The following is an 18,734-nucleotide window of genomic DNA, read 5'->3' as shown; positions in this document are numbered from 1 at the left end:
TATCCGTTGTGATTTTCTCTCTGATGCTACTGAGCACGTGCTGGAATGATTGATTAGCAGTTGCTGCAGTAATCACAAGCTTGTTATGATCTGAATCACCCAGTATCCTTTGTCTTAATGTTGATTTAATGCTTCCCAAACATTAGTATCGTCATAAAGTTTAAGAATTGGCTCATTAGCCTATACTTACGTGTTTAATTTGTGGCTAGATGTATATATTTCCTCATCTGTGTTTAACTTGTTATTGTTGATGTGGGCTACACCTGCAGGATCAGACTCTGTTTCTCTTTTACTCCCAAAACGATTTAAACAGATGATTTGACTCTTCTCATTTTGAGTTCTGAGAAAAAAGGGAAATGTCCCAGTTGTTCAGAGGCAGATATTTGTAACCGTTCATTACTTGTGCCGACTCTGAAGTTATTTTGAGCCCTATCCCGGCACATATGTACAAAAGCTGCCCTCGTTCTACTATAAATTCTCTGAGATGCTGCTGTTCTGTGTCAGTCGGACTGCAACTCCTGCTATAAGAAGTGTTTCAGTCAAATGAAATAGCAACACCCCTGTGTAGAGACAAGTCTTTACTGAAAACAGTAAACTTCAAAACCCTAAAAAAAATTGTATTTGTGAAAAACAAAGACAAGAAACAAGAATAGGGCAGATTGGGGTTTAACCGAGGTTCAAGTGAGTATCTGCAGGTCACTACCCACAAGACCTTGAACCATATTGTTTTTACACAGTGGTTTTTGATATGTGGATTACTGATCTTGAAATGTGTGTTCAAGTGTATTTCATGACCTTCAGTCGGAGACAGACTGTTTCCAGGAAACTGTCTTTAGCTTTAAATTGATCGTAAAGACAGGAGAAAGTCAGTCAGACACAGAACAATGTGGTTTATTCAGTCCGATTCAACAAGGTTTACTCCGACCTGGAGAAACTAAACATCAGAAACTGATGACACAGCAGAGGAGAGTTCCTCAGGCCACGACTCAGCAGTTCACTCACATCTCAGCAACAAGGGACAGAAGATGGTAATGTTCGTAGTTTGGCCACAGAATGGATTGAAAGAGGAGTGAAAGAATCCATCTTTGTCAACTGGGAAAAACCATCACTTAACAGAGGAGGTGGTTTACAGAACCGACTGTCAGCCTCCAACAATGTGCTAGAGTGAAAAAGTATTTGTTTTCATGTTGATCATGTTTTTACCGTTGATGTCGAAAAAGGGTTTTTCAATCTTCCACTTTAATCACATTTCAATTGAATTCCTTATTATTTTTAATACTACAATTTTAGATGACGTTTAAAATAAAAAAATGAAGCCTATTATCACAATGTAAACTTTATGCCTCCAGAGATTTGTTATCTTAGCTATTCTCTCCGAGGGCTTTGTGCAGTTCAAAGCAAAACGGACAGTGAAAATGATCCTTTTGTCATCGTAGGAGCAAAAGCACTCGTTTCGAAAAAAAAGTGTAATGTCTATATTTGTAGAATATGTCTCAGAGCCGTGAACACATCAGTTCAAGGGCAGTTTTCTTTTCTCGTGCACGCTCTCTTAACCTAACCCTATATCATTAACATTTAAGCTGAAGACATGATTAAGGTTAAGGTTAGGATAAGGGTTAGGGTGGTTTATAGTAAGTCTACAGACTTGTGCTGTTTCCCAAGATTATATCTCTACAGCCCTATTGTGTAACAGACTTCTCATGTGTCGGATGTGTTCTCTTGTCAAAAAGAACAAAATCTTTCAATCATCTCTCCTGCTCAACTTCCTCTCTCCTGCTGCAGAGCATCAGGGCGGATCAAGTCGGTGTCGCAGGGATCGGGGGGTTATGACAGTGACAGCGTGGAGATGCATCCCATGGAGGACTGTCCCGAGGCTCAGTACTATCACACGCAGTGCCGGCTGGGCGAGGGCTACGAGCGCTCCCCTGGATGCGGCTCCAGGAACTGGGGTCTCCGTAAACAGGCGATCCAGAACTGGCAGCGGCGACCTTACAGGAACAGCACGGAGGGCGAGGAGGGGGACGTGTCGGACGTGGGCTCCCGGACGACCGAGTCTGAGGTGGAGATGTGGGAGCAGGACAGGAGAGCCGTGGCTGAGGTGCAGCAGTCCGCCGCGCCCTATCCCCACCACGGCAGGACCGGATACCGCCCCAACATAGGTGAGGCCTCGCTGTGGAGTCACTCAGAGCAGATGAGCTGGTGTTTTTCAGAATTCCAAACACATCCTCTCACACGCTCCCTCTGGTGTAACGTCAGAGCTGCGGCTCAGACTTTCGGGAGCCAGGAGTCACAGAATGAAGGCCGGTGGATTAGGTCAGATCCTGCTTCAAACTGAGGGGGGATCAGACATGTGCATACATGGTCAACTGGGAGGGAGTCGGCCTCATGGCTGCTGCAGTGTGAAAACACGACAAAACAAAAACCCTCTTCCAAATGTTTTATTTTCCACAGACTTTTTCAAATTCAATTCCATTTTCAAAAAGTGTAGATAGACGTTGTCGTAAACTGTACACTGTTTGAAAAGACTCATTTTGGTTGTGTACAATAACCTAAAATAACTCAAAATTTAGGACTATTTTAAGCACAGACCATCACCATCACTTTTTCAATGGACTGTTTGAGGGTTAAGACTTAGTTCAGGTCAGACTAAGGGTTAGGCATTTCGTTTGGATGGTTAAGGTCAGGCTAGGAGGCTGGGGAATGCATGATGTCATTAACTGTCCTCACTTAGATACACATCATCCAATTACTTGATGTTTCCGAAGCTTTCCGCCACAGTTACTCCAGTTTCTTAATTCCCATGGTTAGGGTTATGGTTAGGGTAATGATTTGGGTTAGGGTTATTTATATGATTCTTTGTGAAACCGTTTCTGCTGTGAAGAATAAACGCAAAAAAGCCAGAAGCTAAATCTCCAGTGACTTTGGATTTTTTTTGTGTATAATTTGCACAAAATGGCAGACGCAGAGTGAAAAAGTAGAACCCTTTATTGTTAACGACGGCATACTGTTTATTTTTTTTAAACACACCTTAATGTAATTGTGCTGTGCTCTTAATTTAGTTTTAAATGATTTACTAATAAACTAACACTGTTTAGGGCTGATAGACTGTTAATATGGTTGCTTGTAGTGATTATAACAGGCATTTAATCAAAAGCCCCCTTTTTCCCTGAGGTGTAATTACTTTATTCTCTGCATGTTGTGTCGGTGCAGTTGATGAGTTAAGTCGTACACTGCAGTGACTCCTCCACTCTCTGCTCTGAGGTTCTTTATTTTAAGACATTGAAGATCTTTGTAATTGTCCGACGCCGTTTGTCTGTTGCACCGTCTCAGTTCCTCCTCCGTGTGCGGTCTGTACTGAGCCATGTAAAACGACCGCTAATCATAACGCCACATTTCTACAGCTCCACCACAGATTGTACATCTCTCTGTTCACTTCCTGCTCTGCCAAGATCCTTAAACTCGCTGCTGCTGCTGCTGCTGCTCTCCACTTCTCTCCGCCTGCTGTCGTCTTCGGTCCAAATAGCAGGTGGAGCGATGCAGTCTGGGAAGCAGTGAAACTGGGCCAGAGCCTTATGACAAATTTGCATGACTGCCCCATTAAGCTGAAACGTTTTTCCTCACATATAACGCTCAACATGTTTACTGGCGTTCCTCCGGTCTCTGACGTAGCTCTCCTTATTGGGAGAGTCCCTGCCAGGTTGGATCAGATGGTCTGTAGCTACATGCACACTTTTCCCTCAGCGTGCGACACACAACGCGGCTTTTTTAGTTCATTTTGCGGTCTTGAGCGTGGGCGGTGTATGTGTATGTGTGTGAGAGAGAGAGAGAGAGAGAGGGAGAGAAAGAGTGAGAGTGTAAGCAATGGTTCATAGCCCTGATGGTTTTGAACAGACGCCTTCCAAGGCCAAAGATGAAATGAGTCATCCAGGAGCGATCTTGCTGGGAGGGATGAGCTGAGCCTGCACCGAACACGTGGTGTCAGCCAATAGATAGACACCGATAAATATACTGCGAGAAGAGAGAAGAAAAAAGAAAGTAGTGTGTAGTGTGTTGACTTGTTGAAGGCTGGCGCCACCATGTGACAGAATGTCTGTTCATATTAAGTGCTCTTTAATCCGCAGAAAATCAGCTCGTCTACAGAAATAGAATGAAAATAAATCTCTCCCGGGAGTTCAGTTCAGTGAAATCACTCATTTTACACAATGATTATCCTAAAGATTATATATTTAGCGTGATGATGGTTAAATTGTAGTTATATTAAATGATAAGGGCAGTTGTGGTTTTAATTTCCTCCAAGCATTATGGGTTATTGCCTGCATTTGTTGTTTTGTCTGTTATTTTAGGGCAAAAACTACTGGACGTATTTCCCCAAACCTTATATTTTGGTGTGGATGCAGATCAGGGGTCGGATTCAGCTATTTAGATTTTTTTTTCACATTGTTTAACTTTGTGAGATTAGGGCATAGGGTGTTATTCAACATTTATCTTGATTTCACAGAGAATAATTCATGGCTTCTGATATAAAAAAAATCAGGCATGTTCAGGAGGCTGATATCATTGAGTTTGTGCAATATGGGGCAGATCTAGATCAAATCCATTATCCAAAAACATGAGTCTCTTTCTATTTAACGTTTTCCTCCTTTGAAGTGTTCATCGATTTCAAAGACCTGGACGTTTCTCCACACAGGTCGGTCAGAAGGACTCTACGGCAAACCGTGCCGTTATGAAAAGAGCCCGTCCAGATCCAACGAGGTGATCAGCCCGGAGATCCTGAAGATGCGTGCCGCCCTCTTCTGCATCTTCACCTACCTGGACACCAAAACCCTCCTGAGAGCCGCGGAGGTCTGCCGGGACTGGAAGTTCGTGGCTCGCCACCCGGCCGTGTGGACCAGAGTGCTGCTGGAGAACGCTCGCATTTCTTCCAAGGTGAGCACAGTCAATAATAATCAGCAGGGTTGTAGCAGCAGGAGCATAGTTGCTGTGTATTCTGAAGGTTTTCACCTGTCGCCGCGTGTTTCTCTGGTAGTTTCTGAGCACGGTGTCTCAGTGGTGCACTCAGACGCACTCCCTCATCCTGCAAAACCTCAAACCGCGACAGCGAGGCAAGAAGGAGACCAAGGAGGACTACCTGAAAAGCACACGGTGAGACGCACATGCAGGGAACAGCTGCACTCGGTTTTCCAAATCAATGGGAGGCACTTAATATTTAGTGTACTGGTATTGATGTGGATGAGAGGAAGCCAACAGGAGGAGAATATATGATTGCTCCCAGATGTTTTTGAGCCATTTGATAATGATCAGCATGTAAACTATATCAGTTTTCATCTCCTGAAATAAAACAAGTTGAGGTTTGACTTGAGTGGAAGAGTTTTAAATCCTGTACAAGGGAGAAAGTGTTTTCTATAGGTTGAAGATGCTCTTACATTGATCCACTTGCAAGCAGCATATTGCCACAAACCTTTTCTGGAACATGTACCATAAGTGGCAGAAGTGCCTGCTCTGAAGGACAGGAGAATTACTGTACTTCCTCTGTCTCCGTCTCCGTCTTTTCTCGTTGACCTTCCGTCTAAGTGGCTGTCTGGAGGAGGGTCTGGAGGCGCTGCTAAAGGCCACAGGAAGCAACCTGCTGATCCTGAAGATTTCCCACTGCCCCAACCTGCTGACGGATCGCTCCCTGTGGCTGGCCAGCTGCTACTGCCGAGCTCTGCAGGCTGTCACCTACAGGTACAACACCTCTGCCTTATCCTACCTTAATAAGACTATACATTCATATAGAAGTACAGCAGGTTTCATATTTATATTAATAAACCTGAGTTATGTCATCCACTGTGTTGCAGGAGTGCCACAGACCCGGTTGGTCAGGAGGTCATCTGGGCCCTCGGAGCAGGTTGTAGAGACATCATCTCCCTACAGGTGGCGCCACTACACCCATGGTAATGTACAGAAGTATCTCTACAACTTTAATAAACGCTATATGTGTTGTGATTAGGGTTGCAAAGGGGCGGGAAATTTCCGGTAAAATTCCAGAAACTTTCCAGAAACTTTCCATGGGAATATTAAGCTCGGGAATTTTGGGGAATTTTGAAAAAACAAAAAAAACATAAATGAATGGCTGAGCACTAAACACATCATTCAAAACTCTATTTTAAAGATGTATGGAATGCAACACACGCTGCACGTTGAATTTCAACCCTCCACTGCATTTCTCCATCACATGCACAGATAACTGCCAGCATCCTTCACACTATAGCAGGGCTATTGAGGCCTGCTCTAGTGTGCAGGACTAGTCAGGTAATTTTCTATGATATTACTTGGGAAAATATATTAGCATGCTGATTGAGGATGTTCATCTAGCCTATTTCTATTTATTTATCCATCAATTGTAAAATATTTAAAAAATGATTCTAATTGGCCAACTATTTATATCTCTGCCATTGCATTAGTGTTTTTTTACAAGCTTTTTTCTCATCTTATTCTACAGAACAATTCCACGTGCACTATCTCATGTGTGGAGACATTTCACCCCAGCCAATGTAGAAGGAAAGGCTGTGTACATTTGCAAATACTTTGCAAAGACCTATGTTAAGAATGACACAAAGATGCAGAAGCATATAGTCAAGTGCCCACAGTTTCCTCAGGGCTCAAATCAGCCTATGACAAAACAAAATGTTTATATTTATGTCTGTATATGACAAGGTAAATACAGTTAGTATAAATTCCGTTATTTCCCGTTAATTCCCGTATATTTCCTGTTAATTCCCATGGAAAGTTTCCAACTTTGAATATTCCTGGAATTTTGCAACCCTAATTGTGATAACCTAACGGTAGTTAAATCATTTCTTGTATATTGTATTTCTTGTCTCTTTCAGCCAACAACCGGCGCGTTTCAGTAACCGATGTCTGCAGACCATTGGCAGATGTTGGCCACACCTCCGGGCTCTCGGTGTGGGTGGGGCCGGATGTGGCATTCAGGGTTTGGCCTCACTGGGTAATTGTTCCTTATAAATTCAGCTTGGAGTCACATCTTTACTGCTGACTTGCGCACATTTTTGTGCCATGACTGCAGTGACTGAAATGAACACGGTTATCAGTGTTATCCTAGTTTTGTTAAAATGTGCTGAAAATGTAATTTCACCAGGTTTTGTATCCAAACAAACTCTTAATTATCAGCTAAAATGTTAATGTTGCATCAACGCCGTATCAAATGTGCTGGATATCCTCCCCCAGCGAGGAACTGCATGCGTCTGCAGGTGCTGGAGCTGGACCACGTGAGTGAGATCAACCAGGAGGTGTCAGCAGAGGTTTGCAGAGAAGGCCTGAAGGGTCTGGAGATGCTGGTGCTCACCTCCACACCGGTCACCCCGAAAGCCCTGCTCCACTTCAACAGTGAGTTGACGATAGATACTATAGCTACTGTTTTCGCTATGATTGTAAATGCCCTTTTTATTCAAATCCGGCACCAAGAAATATTTTGCGTTCTGTTTAAGGCAATGGTTCTAAAAATGTATAGGTTCTGATTTCAAGACTTTGAAAGGTGCATCTACAGACAAATAAAATATTGCTGATGCAGGAAAAACGAATTCCTAATAAACACCTAAATCCTCTGTCCTCTCATGTAGGTGTTTGCCGCAACCTGAAGTCCATCGTGGTGCAGATCGGTATCGAAGACTACTTTGAGGACCCCAACAGTCCTGAAGCCAGAAAACTGTTTGATGAGATGGTGAACAAGCTGCAGGTGAACGGTGGCATCACACATAACACTCACAGGTTCCCCCGGAGTAAGAAACGTATTGTTTTCAGTCAGCTCGTCACACTCCCCTCATTTATACCTTCAAGTTCACTAATGTCCCCTGCTCTATATGGCCCTTAAACGATTCCACACTCAGAAACCCTCCAGTACTTAAGAATTGAGATTATTAGTGATTATTCACTTGACAGAAAATTAATAGGCATAAGTTTTGACGCTTGATTTCTACTGAACTCTCCTGGTTTTATTAGTAATTACTTATTTAAGTAATTCCTGAAATAGAAATGCTCTAAATTAGCTGATAGCACGATTCTGTTCAGTGAATATTTGAGAAGTTCCTCGTCATCTATGATAGTAATCATAGAATGTTTTTTTGTGGGATTTTTCCATTACCTTCAGACTTTTAATAAATCCATTGATTATTAAAGATTAAAATGGCACTTTGCTTTTAATCAAGCTGTGCTCTTACAAACTATTCTTATAACTTTATTTTATTTATTTTTATTCCTTTTCTCATGTGTGCTCTAATGCTTTTAGTTCTTCAAAGCATCTTGCTACTGTGTTTCGAAAGGTATTATTCAAATAAAGTTTATAATTATTATTACTCAGTAGAGCTCATGCCTTTGCCCAATTGTTCCCTTAAATCTGATCATAATGCACCAAATTTCAAACACTCAGTAGAGAATACAGATAAAAACCTATTGTATCTGTATTCAGGACAATACCAAAGTTTCAATGTGTTATTTTTTGGTCCATCCACATCCTTCTTCGAGATTTGTGGAAATCCACTCAGTAGTTTCTGTGTAATCCTGCAGGAAAAACCAACCAACCAACCAAAGACATGGGCTTTTGAGGCTCTGGGGTTCTGGGCCCCCCTTGGCCATTGCTCACATGGTATTGCATACACTCATTCCTTTATTGTATAACTACTCCTCCACCCATCCAGTGCAGTCAGTGTTGACTGTTTGAAGGTAATGACTAACACAGATTGTCGATCTGAAAACACATGTCTGAACTCTCTTACGCATCTTTTATCCTGTTTCCCCCCCCCACCACCACTTATCAACAGTGGAGCTAATAGTTGCTCAGAGGATGAGCTGCATCTATTTTTACTGCAACCACTCACCATTTAAACCATGACTCAGGGGTTGAGGTCCCAGTGTTCAGCTGCTGGTTGTGGATGTCGGTCAGTTCTTTTATAGCTGACCACACACAAAAACAAAACATAAGTAAAACCTGGGAATTCACGGCTTTTTTAAAAAAAAAAAAGGATCTGTTTATGAGTCAGTCTCTACAGTGTGTTCTACTTGATGTTATACTCAAGATGGTGCGCTTGCTCACAGCCATTAGGTAACCTCACCAAAAGCTGCAACCAGCCACAATGTATTTTTATCTATCGCTCTTTTTCTCTAAAGAGAAGCCAAAGTTCTCCTCATGCTCTTTCTGTGAAGCAAACTCTCTATTGGTAAATTTCATGAGAGAGAGAGAGAGAAAACAATATTTGTCCTTCAGGTATTGCGAGAAAAAAACAATAAAGCTTTTTATTGAAATGACGTTAAGATATTTGAATATCTTCCATCCTTTTCTTTCAGGCTCTGAAGAAGAGACCTGGCTTCTCCAAAATCCTCCACGTGAAAGCAGACAGTCTCTGCTAACGTCTCGTGCTCAGACTCTTCTTCGTCCTGATGAGGCGCCATCTTGGCTCCAGTCAGTCAGAAAGACCCAGCTGTGTGGGGCTGAATGTGTCCGCGGCACCGACAAAAACCAAACACACGTTCAGCATAATGGACCAGTACCGAGGCTCAATGTAAAAACTTGACACAGAAACATTTACTTTTTCCAGGTGTGGGAATCGACGTCTCCCTAAATGTTGGTTCTGACAGAAGGAAGGTCGGAGGCCTATTTGGACATTTTACATTTGAGATAAAGGGCCTCGCACTCGAATAACAACAACACAAGATCCCCGTTTCTCAGTCGAGTTTTTGCGTTCACCATAAAACCGGATCACGTTGTCGCACAAAGCCCAGACCCCAATATTTTGAAAAACCGCCTGGAGCTGGGTGACAGTGCTGTATTTAACCGTCTGCATCCACATGACGCTTGGTGTAAAATCAAACCAGAGACGACCTTCACCTCAGTATACAGCAAACACACTCGCCACAGAGAGGAGCAACAAATGGCAGGTTTAAGCAGTTCATTTTCTCCAAAGCTCTTTAATGATTAGAGTCTTGAAACAGGAGCTCCATGTTTTGTGTGCGCGTGGAATCGGATACGTGGTTTCCATCCCAGTTTTTCACTACACAACTGTTTGTGGAAACCCGACGATGCTTCCTGCTTCCACCCAGAACAGAAACGTGCCGCACCAGCTCCAGGCACAGCGGCGGACGGCCTCAACCGTGACACACAGACCTTCTATACAGTCTCAAAACCTCTGCATGGCGATGATGCATTTTGCCTCTTCTACCAATCCTCTGCTTCCTCGCGGGAACAGGATCATGTCACAAACCTGGACTCGGCGCCTTTTCCTTATATTAAATCACTGTAGAATCTGTGATCTGAGAGAACGAGATGCAGCGTCCGATTTTTGTCTTCAATAAGCCAGTGGAAATGGTCCATAATGCATTTCTCTCAAAAACCAGTGCCATTCGGAACAATGTCTGTCTTCAGTCCCAGTGAGCGTCTTCTCCAATGTGCCATTAATGAAGGAAGAAGAAGAAGAAGGAGGATAAGTGCAAGCAGTTCTCTCTGCGTGTTGAGTTTCCTGTGAACATGGTTTCCAAGTGTTGTTGTTGTGTTTATATATCATGAAGGTTTCATACTTATCATACTGGATCGTGCCATTCCTCGTCACAGGGCTTATCATGTATTTATCAGCTGACACCCTCTGGCTCCCTCTTCTGGTGATGCCAGGCAGCTACAGAGCTGGCTGCCAGCTGGTGTGATGTGACACGTGTTCTCTTGGCAGATTTTGAACAAGTATCATCTTTGGTATTTTTGGAGATCTGCAAGTCTCCAATGTTATCTTCGAGGCCGCAGTTTGGTTCAGTGTGCATCGCAGGAATTCACAATAAGTATGAGTAGCAATACTTTACAGTGGAGAAACAGAGTGTGCACGCCTCTGTGGTAATTTAAAGGGGTGCTCAAGTTGTGCGGGTTACAACTCAGCCTGTCATAAATCTGTTTATAAGAATAATTGAATCAAGATAATCTAAAATCAGTCTCTGAGTTGAGACAACTGTTGTCTAATGGTGAATTAGCCTCTGGGGGGACTGGCCAGTATTTGGGGGCCTCTGGTGTAAACACAGAGCTTTTGAGGTGTTTTTGGTCCAGACGACATTTCCGTCTCTAAAAAACAGTTATAATACAGATGAATGAAAAAGCTGGTCTCCACATGCAGTGTTCAGCTGCGGGCAACCCAAGCCTGCTCAAATGAGATTGGTTAAACTAGAAATGGAGACCAGAGGGCTTCTGTCCCCCAAGACCCGACCGTAGCCTTTAGATTCTACAGTGTCACACGTGCAGAATCTGTTTATAGAGATTATCTAAGAGGGGAGATTATCAATTTACACAAATTATAAATTTACTCGCAAACAGATGCAGATGTTTACAAGTAAGAGATGGTCAAATGACAAAAGAGAAATATAGGGAAGTGTATTTGGAGCTTTGCCTTCTGCTGCATTGATCTCTCTCTCTCTCTCTCTGTCTCTCTCTCTCTCTCGCTCAATGAAAGTGCAATACTAAATCAGGGGGGAAATCATGCTCTCAGTTTTGAAGCCGGTTTGCAAACTAGTCACACATCCCATCTCTTACCTTGCCACACATTAACAACTTGTTATTTTTACCGCCTGGTCCGTCTCTGCAGCAGATCTTAACATTCATGGGAGGAGTGTGTGAGCGAGGTGACAGTTCCATGAATACTGAGCAGGGGTTAGTCTCGCGGGCTCCCGGACGAGGAGAAGCCGCTAGCTGCTGCCTTTCGGTCTCTCCTTCAGAGTCCACAGGGTTTCTGGGGACTTGTGTAGCTGCATTTTGTAGTGATGATGTTCGAAGGTCAACGTGTGAGAACAGTCGGGGGATGTCCATCTCTTCACGTTCTTCCAGTAAACTGCATATTTATATTATTCTCCTACACTGGTTCTGATTACCTGCTCGGTTCCGTTGAGGTGTTTTGGGGAAAAGGTGTCCAAGCCGACACAGAAGGGATGAGACAAAAAGCACTTGTTGATTTTGAGTTCTAGACAATCCTGCCTTCGCTATCAGCTACTCTGTACATAATGTTTGTAAAGAAAAGAGAAGAAAATCACCAAAAACAAGAAAAAAAAAGGACCAACATTTGATGTTATATAATATATAGGTCATAAATATGAGTGGAAAACGTTGACTTTTACAGGTCTTCATTCTGTAAGCATTTTCTCTCCAAAGTCGAATGAAAGCAACATAGAGAATTATATTATGTATAACAGTAGTGTTGAAATTGAAGTTGTGTATTAGATACTTTATATAAAAATTGTGCATCAGAGTCATATACAGATGGGAATTATTTAAGAAGAGGATTAAGATGATAATTCCGCTATTTATTTCTATATAGAGAGCGATGTGTATAATGTTGGCATGTTTGTGTTTCGAGCATCAATCATTAAGTTGCCTTCTTAACTGTTCTGCTACTGTGGCAAGGAAATTATTCGATGTTTAAAGAGCTTTGATTGCCTGCAGGTTAATAACGTTTCTGTTTATTTGATCCAGTCTGTTGTTGCACTAGTGAGAAAAAAAAGAAGATATTTCAGATGTTTATTATAAGAGTGTTGTTTTTAATGTTTAGCTATTTCTCAGTATTTGACAAAATATGATGCACTTTTTTCCTGAGCGCTTTTAACCGAATATTTATTTTTCTTTTTTCTTGTGAGGGCTGGGTTCCCGGTGGCATCTTCTGGTGTAGAATGAAAAAGTAACTGTTCACTTACATGTTTGGGAAGGTTTGGGAAACGCAGAGACGATGTGTGAACACTTTCCCTCTTTTCTCTCACGCTATCATCTCTCATGTCTCTATCGGTTGGGAAGTTACACAGATTGAATCTGATTCAACTACATGCAAGTGCTTTGGAGGATCATTGCCAAAAGGACCTTATCATCACCTTTGTGTTTATTTCATACCGACACTACATGAACCCGTTTGTGAAAATGGACCTGCTGACGATTTGGCAGAGCAGAGTACCCCGGAATCACTCCTCTGGCTCACGTCTTGATTTTCTGAGTCATTTCTGATTTAATTTATTGATTCAGTCTGAACCATCTATGTATTTAAGTATTTAATTTGTTCAAATCAAACTTAGTTGCAATGACACAACTTCATTATACTGTGCAACTGAGAGACGGTGTCCGAGTGTTCATGTACCTCTCTGTACATAATTTATGTTTGAATGATTGTACTCATGCCCGTTCATCTGAATAGTATTTTACACATTACCTCAACACTTATCTGGGCAATTAAGTGTGCAGTTTGTCTTTATAAGTGTTTATTTTTGTCGACCATCACCAGGTCTGCCAATGGATCCATGAACTTCGCCCTTGTTGCTGAAAAAAACAAACGTTCCCAAAAAATAATCAGCCTTCTACGATGACTGCAATAGATGGAAATGTTTTACGGCTCATTTTCACCCATTTGTTGTCATCAATAAAAATTGCTTTAAATTGTATTTGCTCTCATTGTCATGCACTTTGCAAATCTAGTAGAGGTATCACCATCGCACGACACAGTGCTGATGTGCAAAAAGCCAAAAAGACACCAGCTAAGAAATGTTATTCACCTCCTTCGGGTGGCAGCAAAAATCTCAAAAGACGTCTCAAACTGAAATAAGACCAAAGTTATATATAGCTGCTTTCACACATGCACTGAAGTCCACACATATTTCCTGAAGGTTTCCGGAGGGGCCGAATGTGAGAATGTAAATGTCACAGTCCGATTGAACACTTTCTGCCAATCCTACAGTAAAACGCCCGAGGGAGCCCCTGTGAGAATACAACGGGAAAGAGTCTGAAAAATGAGCAACGAGCGAATGGATGTGTTGACATTTCAGACACCCGACTATTGCAAAACAAAAACAGACTAAAAGGATAGAATTACCTCAGGTTGTAAAAGAAGTATCTAACACGTAGAGGACGCTGGCAAAGATATTAACTTGGAAAGACATTTGAGAGCTTATAAGGCCCGACACCTCACAACGGTATTTGAGTCAGGCCTCTCACGTTACGGAAATTGTTCTAGAATTGTTCACGTCTCTCACTTGGCTCTGAGGATGCCGGTGAACAGAAGAACTTTTTGCTGAATGTTTGATACATGTATGAAAAAAGAGGGAACTTTCTGTCTGTACTCTGTCTGTTTACTTTCTCTATATTTATACACATTGCAGATATGGATGCAATGGAGCAGCACTACTGGAAATCGTGTCACTTTGCTGTGGCACATGGACCAACGCAGCATTATCGCATCCAGCCATTTGTTGTTGTCAGAACGCTTGACTCTGCGCTGCCCTCTAGTGGATGTTTTGCTTAACAACCATGCCAACGTTAAAGACAAATGAAAGTGAGTGAGCAGTTACAACGTTTGAAATGGTCATTTAAGAAACGTAATTGAGGCTAAAAACAATCGCTGGAGTTGCCTCTCTTCTGTGAGGTGTCTGATGTCAGATGGTAGTGATGATGACGAAGCTGCTCGTGGATATTTTGCGCAAAAACAACTCGGTCAAACACATCCTCACCTTCAGAAGTGTCATACACGGCTGTCAAAGACAACAAGTCCCAACTCAAATCCTCCTTCACACAAAATGTGTTGTTAGCTCACAGGTGCATTCAGGTGCTAAACATGCAGGACCCGTGAGAATAGAACAGGAACCAACCTGGATCAAACTGTATAAGACTACTGTACATGTTTTGCATTCTCGATCCACCACGTGCTGGAGATTTACGCCAAATTCATGCAGAAACCATTCCCCTTAACAAACCAGTGAATTACCCTCTGTAATGCAAAGACTGATTTGTCATTTACTTCTCTGATGAATGATACACGTCTTGAAACAGGACTTTAACCGGCTCACCCCCTTTGCACGTGGTAGCTTACATTTGGGCCTCGGGTTCAAACTTCCCATCACTAATTCCTTCCCATGGATTTGTTTGCTTGTTTCGAATTTCTCCACTGGTTTTTAACCCTTCCCTGCCTCACCATGCCACAAGCCTGTGCTCCCCTCTTTGTGATAAATCAGTGAATTGCACAGCTCTCCCTCTTTGTGGGTCACGGGAGAAAACACTCTGAGACAGGGATGAACTCACTGAATCCAGGTATAGCATTAAACAGGTAAAAACTAAGTTAGCAACTACTTCTAGCTGGTAAGAACAAAAGGTCAGACACAAAATCCAACACTAAGACCAACGCAGTGCACCTCTCAGGAGTCGGACCTCATTACTTGTTTCTCAATGTCCTGCTTGTGTATAATTGGTTGTGAGGTCAGTGTTCAGTGTACCTCCATTTCAGCTGAGATAAAATAATAATAATGGCAGATGCATCACTGAAAAAAATTTCTAGGGAACTTGTGGGTGTTGTTTCAGTATTTTAGAAATCAGAAAACAGGATATCAAGTATCATGGACATTGACAAATTATAATAGCTAGCTACAAGCTACCTGCCCCACAAAGGTTATGTGCTCTTTAAAAATATATATATTTTGATGGATAATTCAATTTACAAACGGAATATTTTCTACTTTTCAAGTTCCTGAGCGATGCATGCACCTATAGTTTTATCCAGCCAGATTGTTGGTGTCCTTTAAGTTTTATTGTGAAAAGTAAAATGTCTTTTTTCAGAAAGACGGTTATGTTTAAATCTTCTTTAGAACTACTTCATACTAAAGACAAATAGTCAGAGTGAAAAGAGATGATATAGGTAAGTCAATGTAAATAATGTTCTTTAATTTAATCCATGTCGCATCTCTTTTTTGGCTAGGAACCTGGGCGTAACACTCGACAGCCAACTCTCCCTTACTGCCAACATTACTGCAACAACACGGTCCTGTAGATTCATGCTGTACAACATCAGGAGAATACGCCCCCTTCTCACTCAGAAGGCGGTGCAGGTTCTGGTCCAGGCTCTGGTCATCTCACGTCTAGATTACTGTAACTCCCTCCTGGCAGGTCTACCTGCTACTGCCATCCGACCTTTGCAGCTCATCCAGAATGCAGCAGCTCGACTGGTTTTTAACCAACCTAAATTCACTCACACTACTCCTCTCCTCCGCTCCCTTCACTGGTTACCAGTGGCTGCTCGCATCCGGTTCAAAACACTAGTACTTGCGTACCATGCTGTGAACGGATCCGGTCCAGTCTACATCCAGGACATGGTCAAACGTTACAGCCCACCCCGTTCACTCCGCTCTGCTTCGGCCAATCAGCTCGTTGCTCCCTCACTGCGAGCTAAACACTCATCAAAAACACAACTGTTTGACGTCCTAAATGGTGGAATGAGCTCCCCATTGACATCCGGACAATGGGGAGCTCATTCCACCATTTAGGAGTTTCAAAAAAATTTTTTGAAACTAACACTTTAGTAGCACTTAAATGGCACTTACTTATAGCACTTTGTAGTTTTGCTTTATTTGAAGAAATTGTACTTTCTTGATTCTTGTCGTCCTTGGTATGTACCCTCGGGTTTGAATGCACTTATTGTAAGTCGCTTTGGATAAAAGCGTCAGCTAAATGAAATGTAATGTAATGTAATGTATTTTAATAGATTTCAGTGTGTAAATTAAATCAATTTATATGTTTTATTACAGAATTTCAGTTTAATTTATTCTTTGTACAAAGATAAAAGGAATTACCTCTTATGTTTCGGAAATTGCCACTAACTCTATTCAACCGCTGTTCATTAATGTGCTTTGTTTTTGAGTGCTGTTTAGTTTCCTCCCGAGAGCCCCCCCGTCATGTCCCGTTTCCTTCTTTCTCCCAGTCTTTGAAAAAACCCTGTTTCCAGATGTAATGAGCAGCTTGTGTGAACAGAGCAGTGAGACAAACGACTTCACCCTCTGGTGATGGAGCTGCAGCGGAATGGTTAAGTCCTCTGGCCTCTGCAGCCTCACGTGTCCTCCTGCTGCAATGGGACTCCTGCCAGAACTTTGTCCCCGTGTTTCCCTCTGTGCTCTCCAGCCGTCTGAATGAAGGAGGAGAGAGGGAGGGCGAGTACACTGGCCTCACAGAACACAAGGTTTCAGCTGCAAAGCCTCGTACACAGACTCAGCATAACAACCCCTCCCGCCCTTCAGAAGTTTGTCAATGAAACAAGTTCATGTGTTAAAGGTGCGAAAAATCAATGGTTCCACACTAACAAGACAAATGACTGTGTAACTGAAAGAGTGTAATTTGTCTTTTTAAGAGGTTTATTCACAGTGATGTAAGTAAACAGGTCTCTGCAGCTGTTTAGGCTTTTTACCTCGGCCAAGGATAATAATAATAATAATACATTTTATTTCACTGCGCCTTTCATGTCACTCAAGGACGCTTTACAATTTAAAACAGGAGCAAACAAATAACAAAACAATTAAAATTAAAAGTGCAAGTAAAAACAGCATGGCAACTACAGTGTGAATGCAATCCTGAAAAAGTGGGTTTTGAGAGAGGATTTGAACTGAGGGAAGGAGTCAATGTTTCGGATGTCAGGTGGGAGTGAGTTCCAGAGTTTGGGAGCAGAGCGGCTGAAAGCTCTGCTCCCCATGGTGGTAAGCCGGGCAGAGGGGACAGTTAGATGGATGGAAGAGGAGGATCTGAGGGAGCGGGTGGAGGTGGCAGTGTGAAGGAGGTCAGACAGGTAAGGAGGGGCAAGGTTGTGGATGGCTTTAAAAGTATGAAGAAGAATTTTAAAGTTGATACGGAAGTGAATTGGAAGCCAGTGGAGTTGCTGTAGGATGGGGGTGATGTGGTGGAAAGAGGGGGTGAGGGAGATGATACGGGCAGCTGAGTTCTGGACCAGTTGGAGCTTATGGAGGGATTTCTGGAGGAGACCAAAGAGGAGAGAATTACAGTAGTCGATACGGGAGGTGACAAGGCTATGTACAAGAATAGAGGTGGTATGGGGGGTGAGGGAGGGACGGAGGCGATTTATGTTACGGAGATGGAAGTAGGCGGTGCGGGTGGTGATGTTGATATGAGATCTCTTTACCTGGGGGGAGGGGGAAACTATGGAGCTGTCAATTGAGAGGGAAAAACTGTCAACTTTGAGTAGAGTGGATGTGTTGTCATCTGTTGGTTTGTTTTTTGTTAGTTGTGCAAAAACTACAAAACTGATTTCTATGACATTTTGTGGAGGGGTGGGGCATCACCCAAGGAGGAACTCACTCAATTTATCCAAATCAAGCCAGGAATCTTTTCGGGCAATTTTCAACATTTTCCTCGATCGCTCATAGAATCATTTATGTATCTCAATGAAAAAAGTGTGGCACATTTAGGAGACTGATATTTATGAGTGTGTGCAATTTGGTGCAGATCCAAATTAAAATCCCGATCAAGTGAATCTAAATGTGGTTTCATGTCAGGCGACTGTTGGGCTGCGGAGTTCACCTGTAGTCAACAGAGAACTCCTTTTAGTAACTGTATTGATACATTTATTAAGATAAGTTTAAGATTGATCAATTCTTTCTAACAGTTTCTGTGTCATGTCCCGGTCTGCTCCCTGGGTTATGTTCTTCATTATATCATTTTCTCCTTGTTTCCTGTTTTATTTTTATATACTCTCCTCAAATCTCATCTCATTCTTCACTTCCTGCCATTGTGCGCTTCCCGTCTGTGACTGTGCGTCCCGCTCTGATTAGTTTCATCCGTGTCCTTGTGGTCCCCTCCCTTAGTGTCAGTTGCATTTTAACACCAAATGTTCCAGCCCGTTCCTTTTGTGTCTTGTGAGCCTGGTTATTGACTTGTTAGTTTCCCGTGACCTTGTCTTTGTCTCTCACAG

At 42.5% G+C, this 18,734-nt stretch overlaps 1 protein-coding gene across 1 annotated transcript in view; it reads left to right on the top strand.

Annotated features, from left to right (window-relative positions):
* The window catches only part of fbxo41 (F-box protein 41), a 42,325-nt gene extending 28,885 nt beyond the window's left edge, over positions 1–13,440 (top strand). Inside the window, exons 6-14 of the mRNA XM_062388818.1 lie at positions 1,783–2,159; positions 4,688–4,926; positions 5,027–5,142; positions 5,572–5,724; positions 5,838–5,933; positions 6,870–6,988; positions 7,228–7,386; positions 7,620–7,735; positions 9,340–13,440. Coding sequence (XP_062244802.1) covers positions 1,783–2,159; positions 4,688–4,926; positions 5,027–5,142; positions 5,572–5,724; positions 5,838–5,933; positions 6,870–6,988; positions 7,228–7,386; positions 7,620–7,735; positions 9,340–9,402 — 1,438 coding nt within the window. The 3' untranslated portion in view covers positions 9,403–13,440. The remainder of the gene's footprint in view (positions 1–1,782; positions 2,160–4,687; positions 4,927–5,026; positions 5,143–5,571; positions 5,725–5,837; positions 5,934–6,869; positions 6,989–7,227; positions 7,387–7,619; positions 7,736–9,339) is intronic.
* Positions 13,441–18,734: the final 5,294 nt, after the last annotated feature.

This window comes from Platichthys flesus, chromosome 5 (assembly GCF_949316205.1).
Source record: "Platichthys flesus chromosome 5, fPlaFle2.1, whole genome shotgun sequence".
In the NCBI taxonomy this organism is placed as follows: Eukaryota; Metazoa; Chordata; class Actinopteri; order Pleuronectiformes; family Pleuronectidae; genus Platichthys; species Platichthys flesus.
Note: the sequence above shows the minus strand (reverse complement) of the source record. Positions and strands in the feature narration are given on the sequence as shown.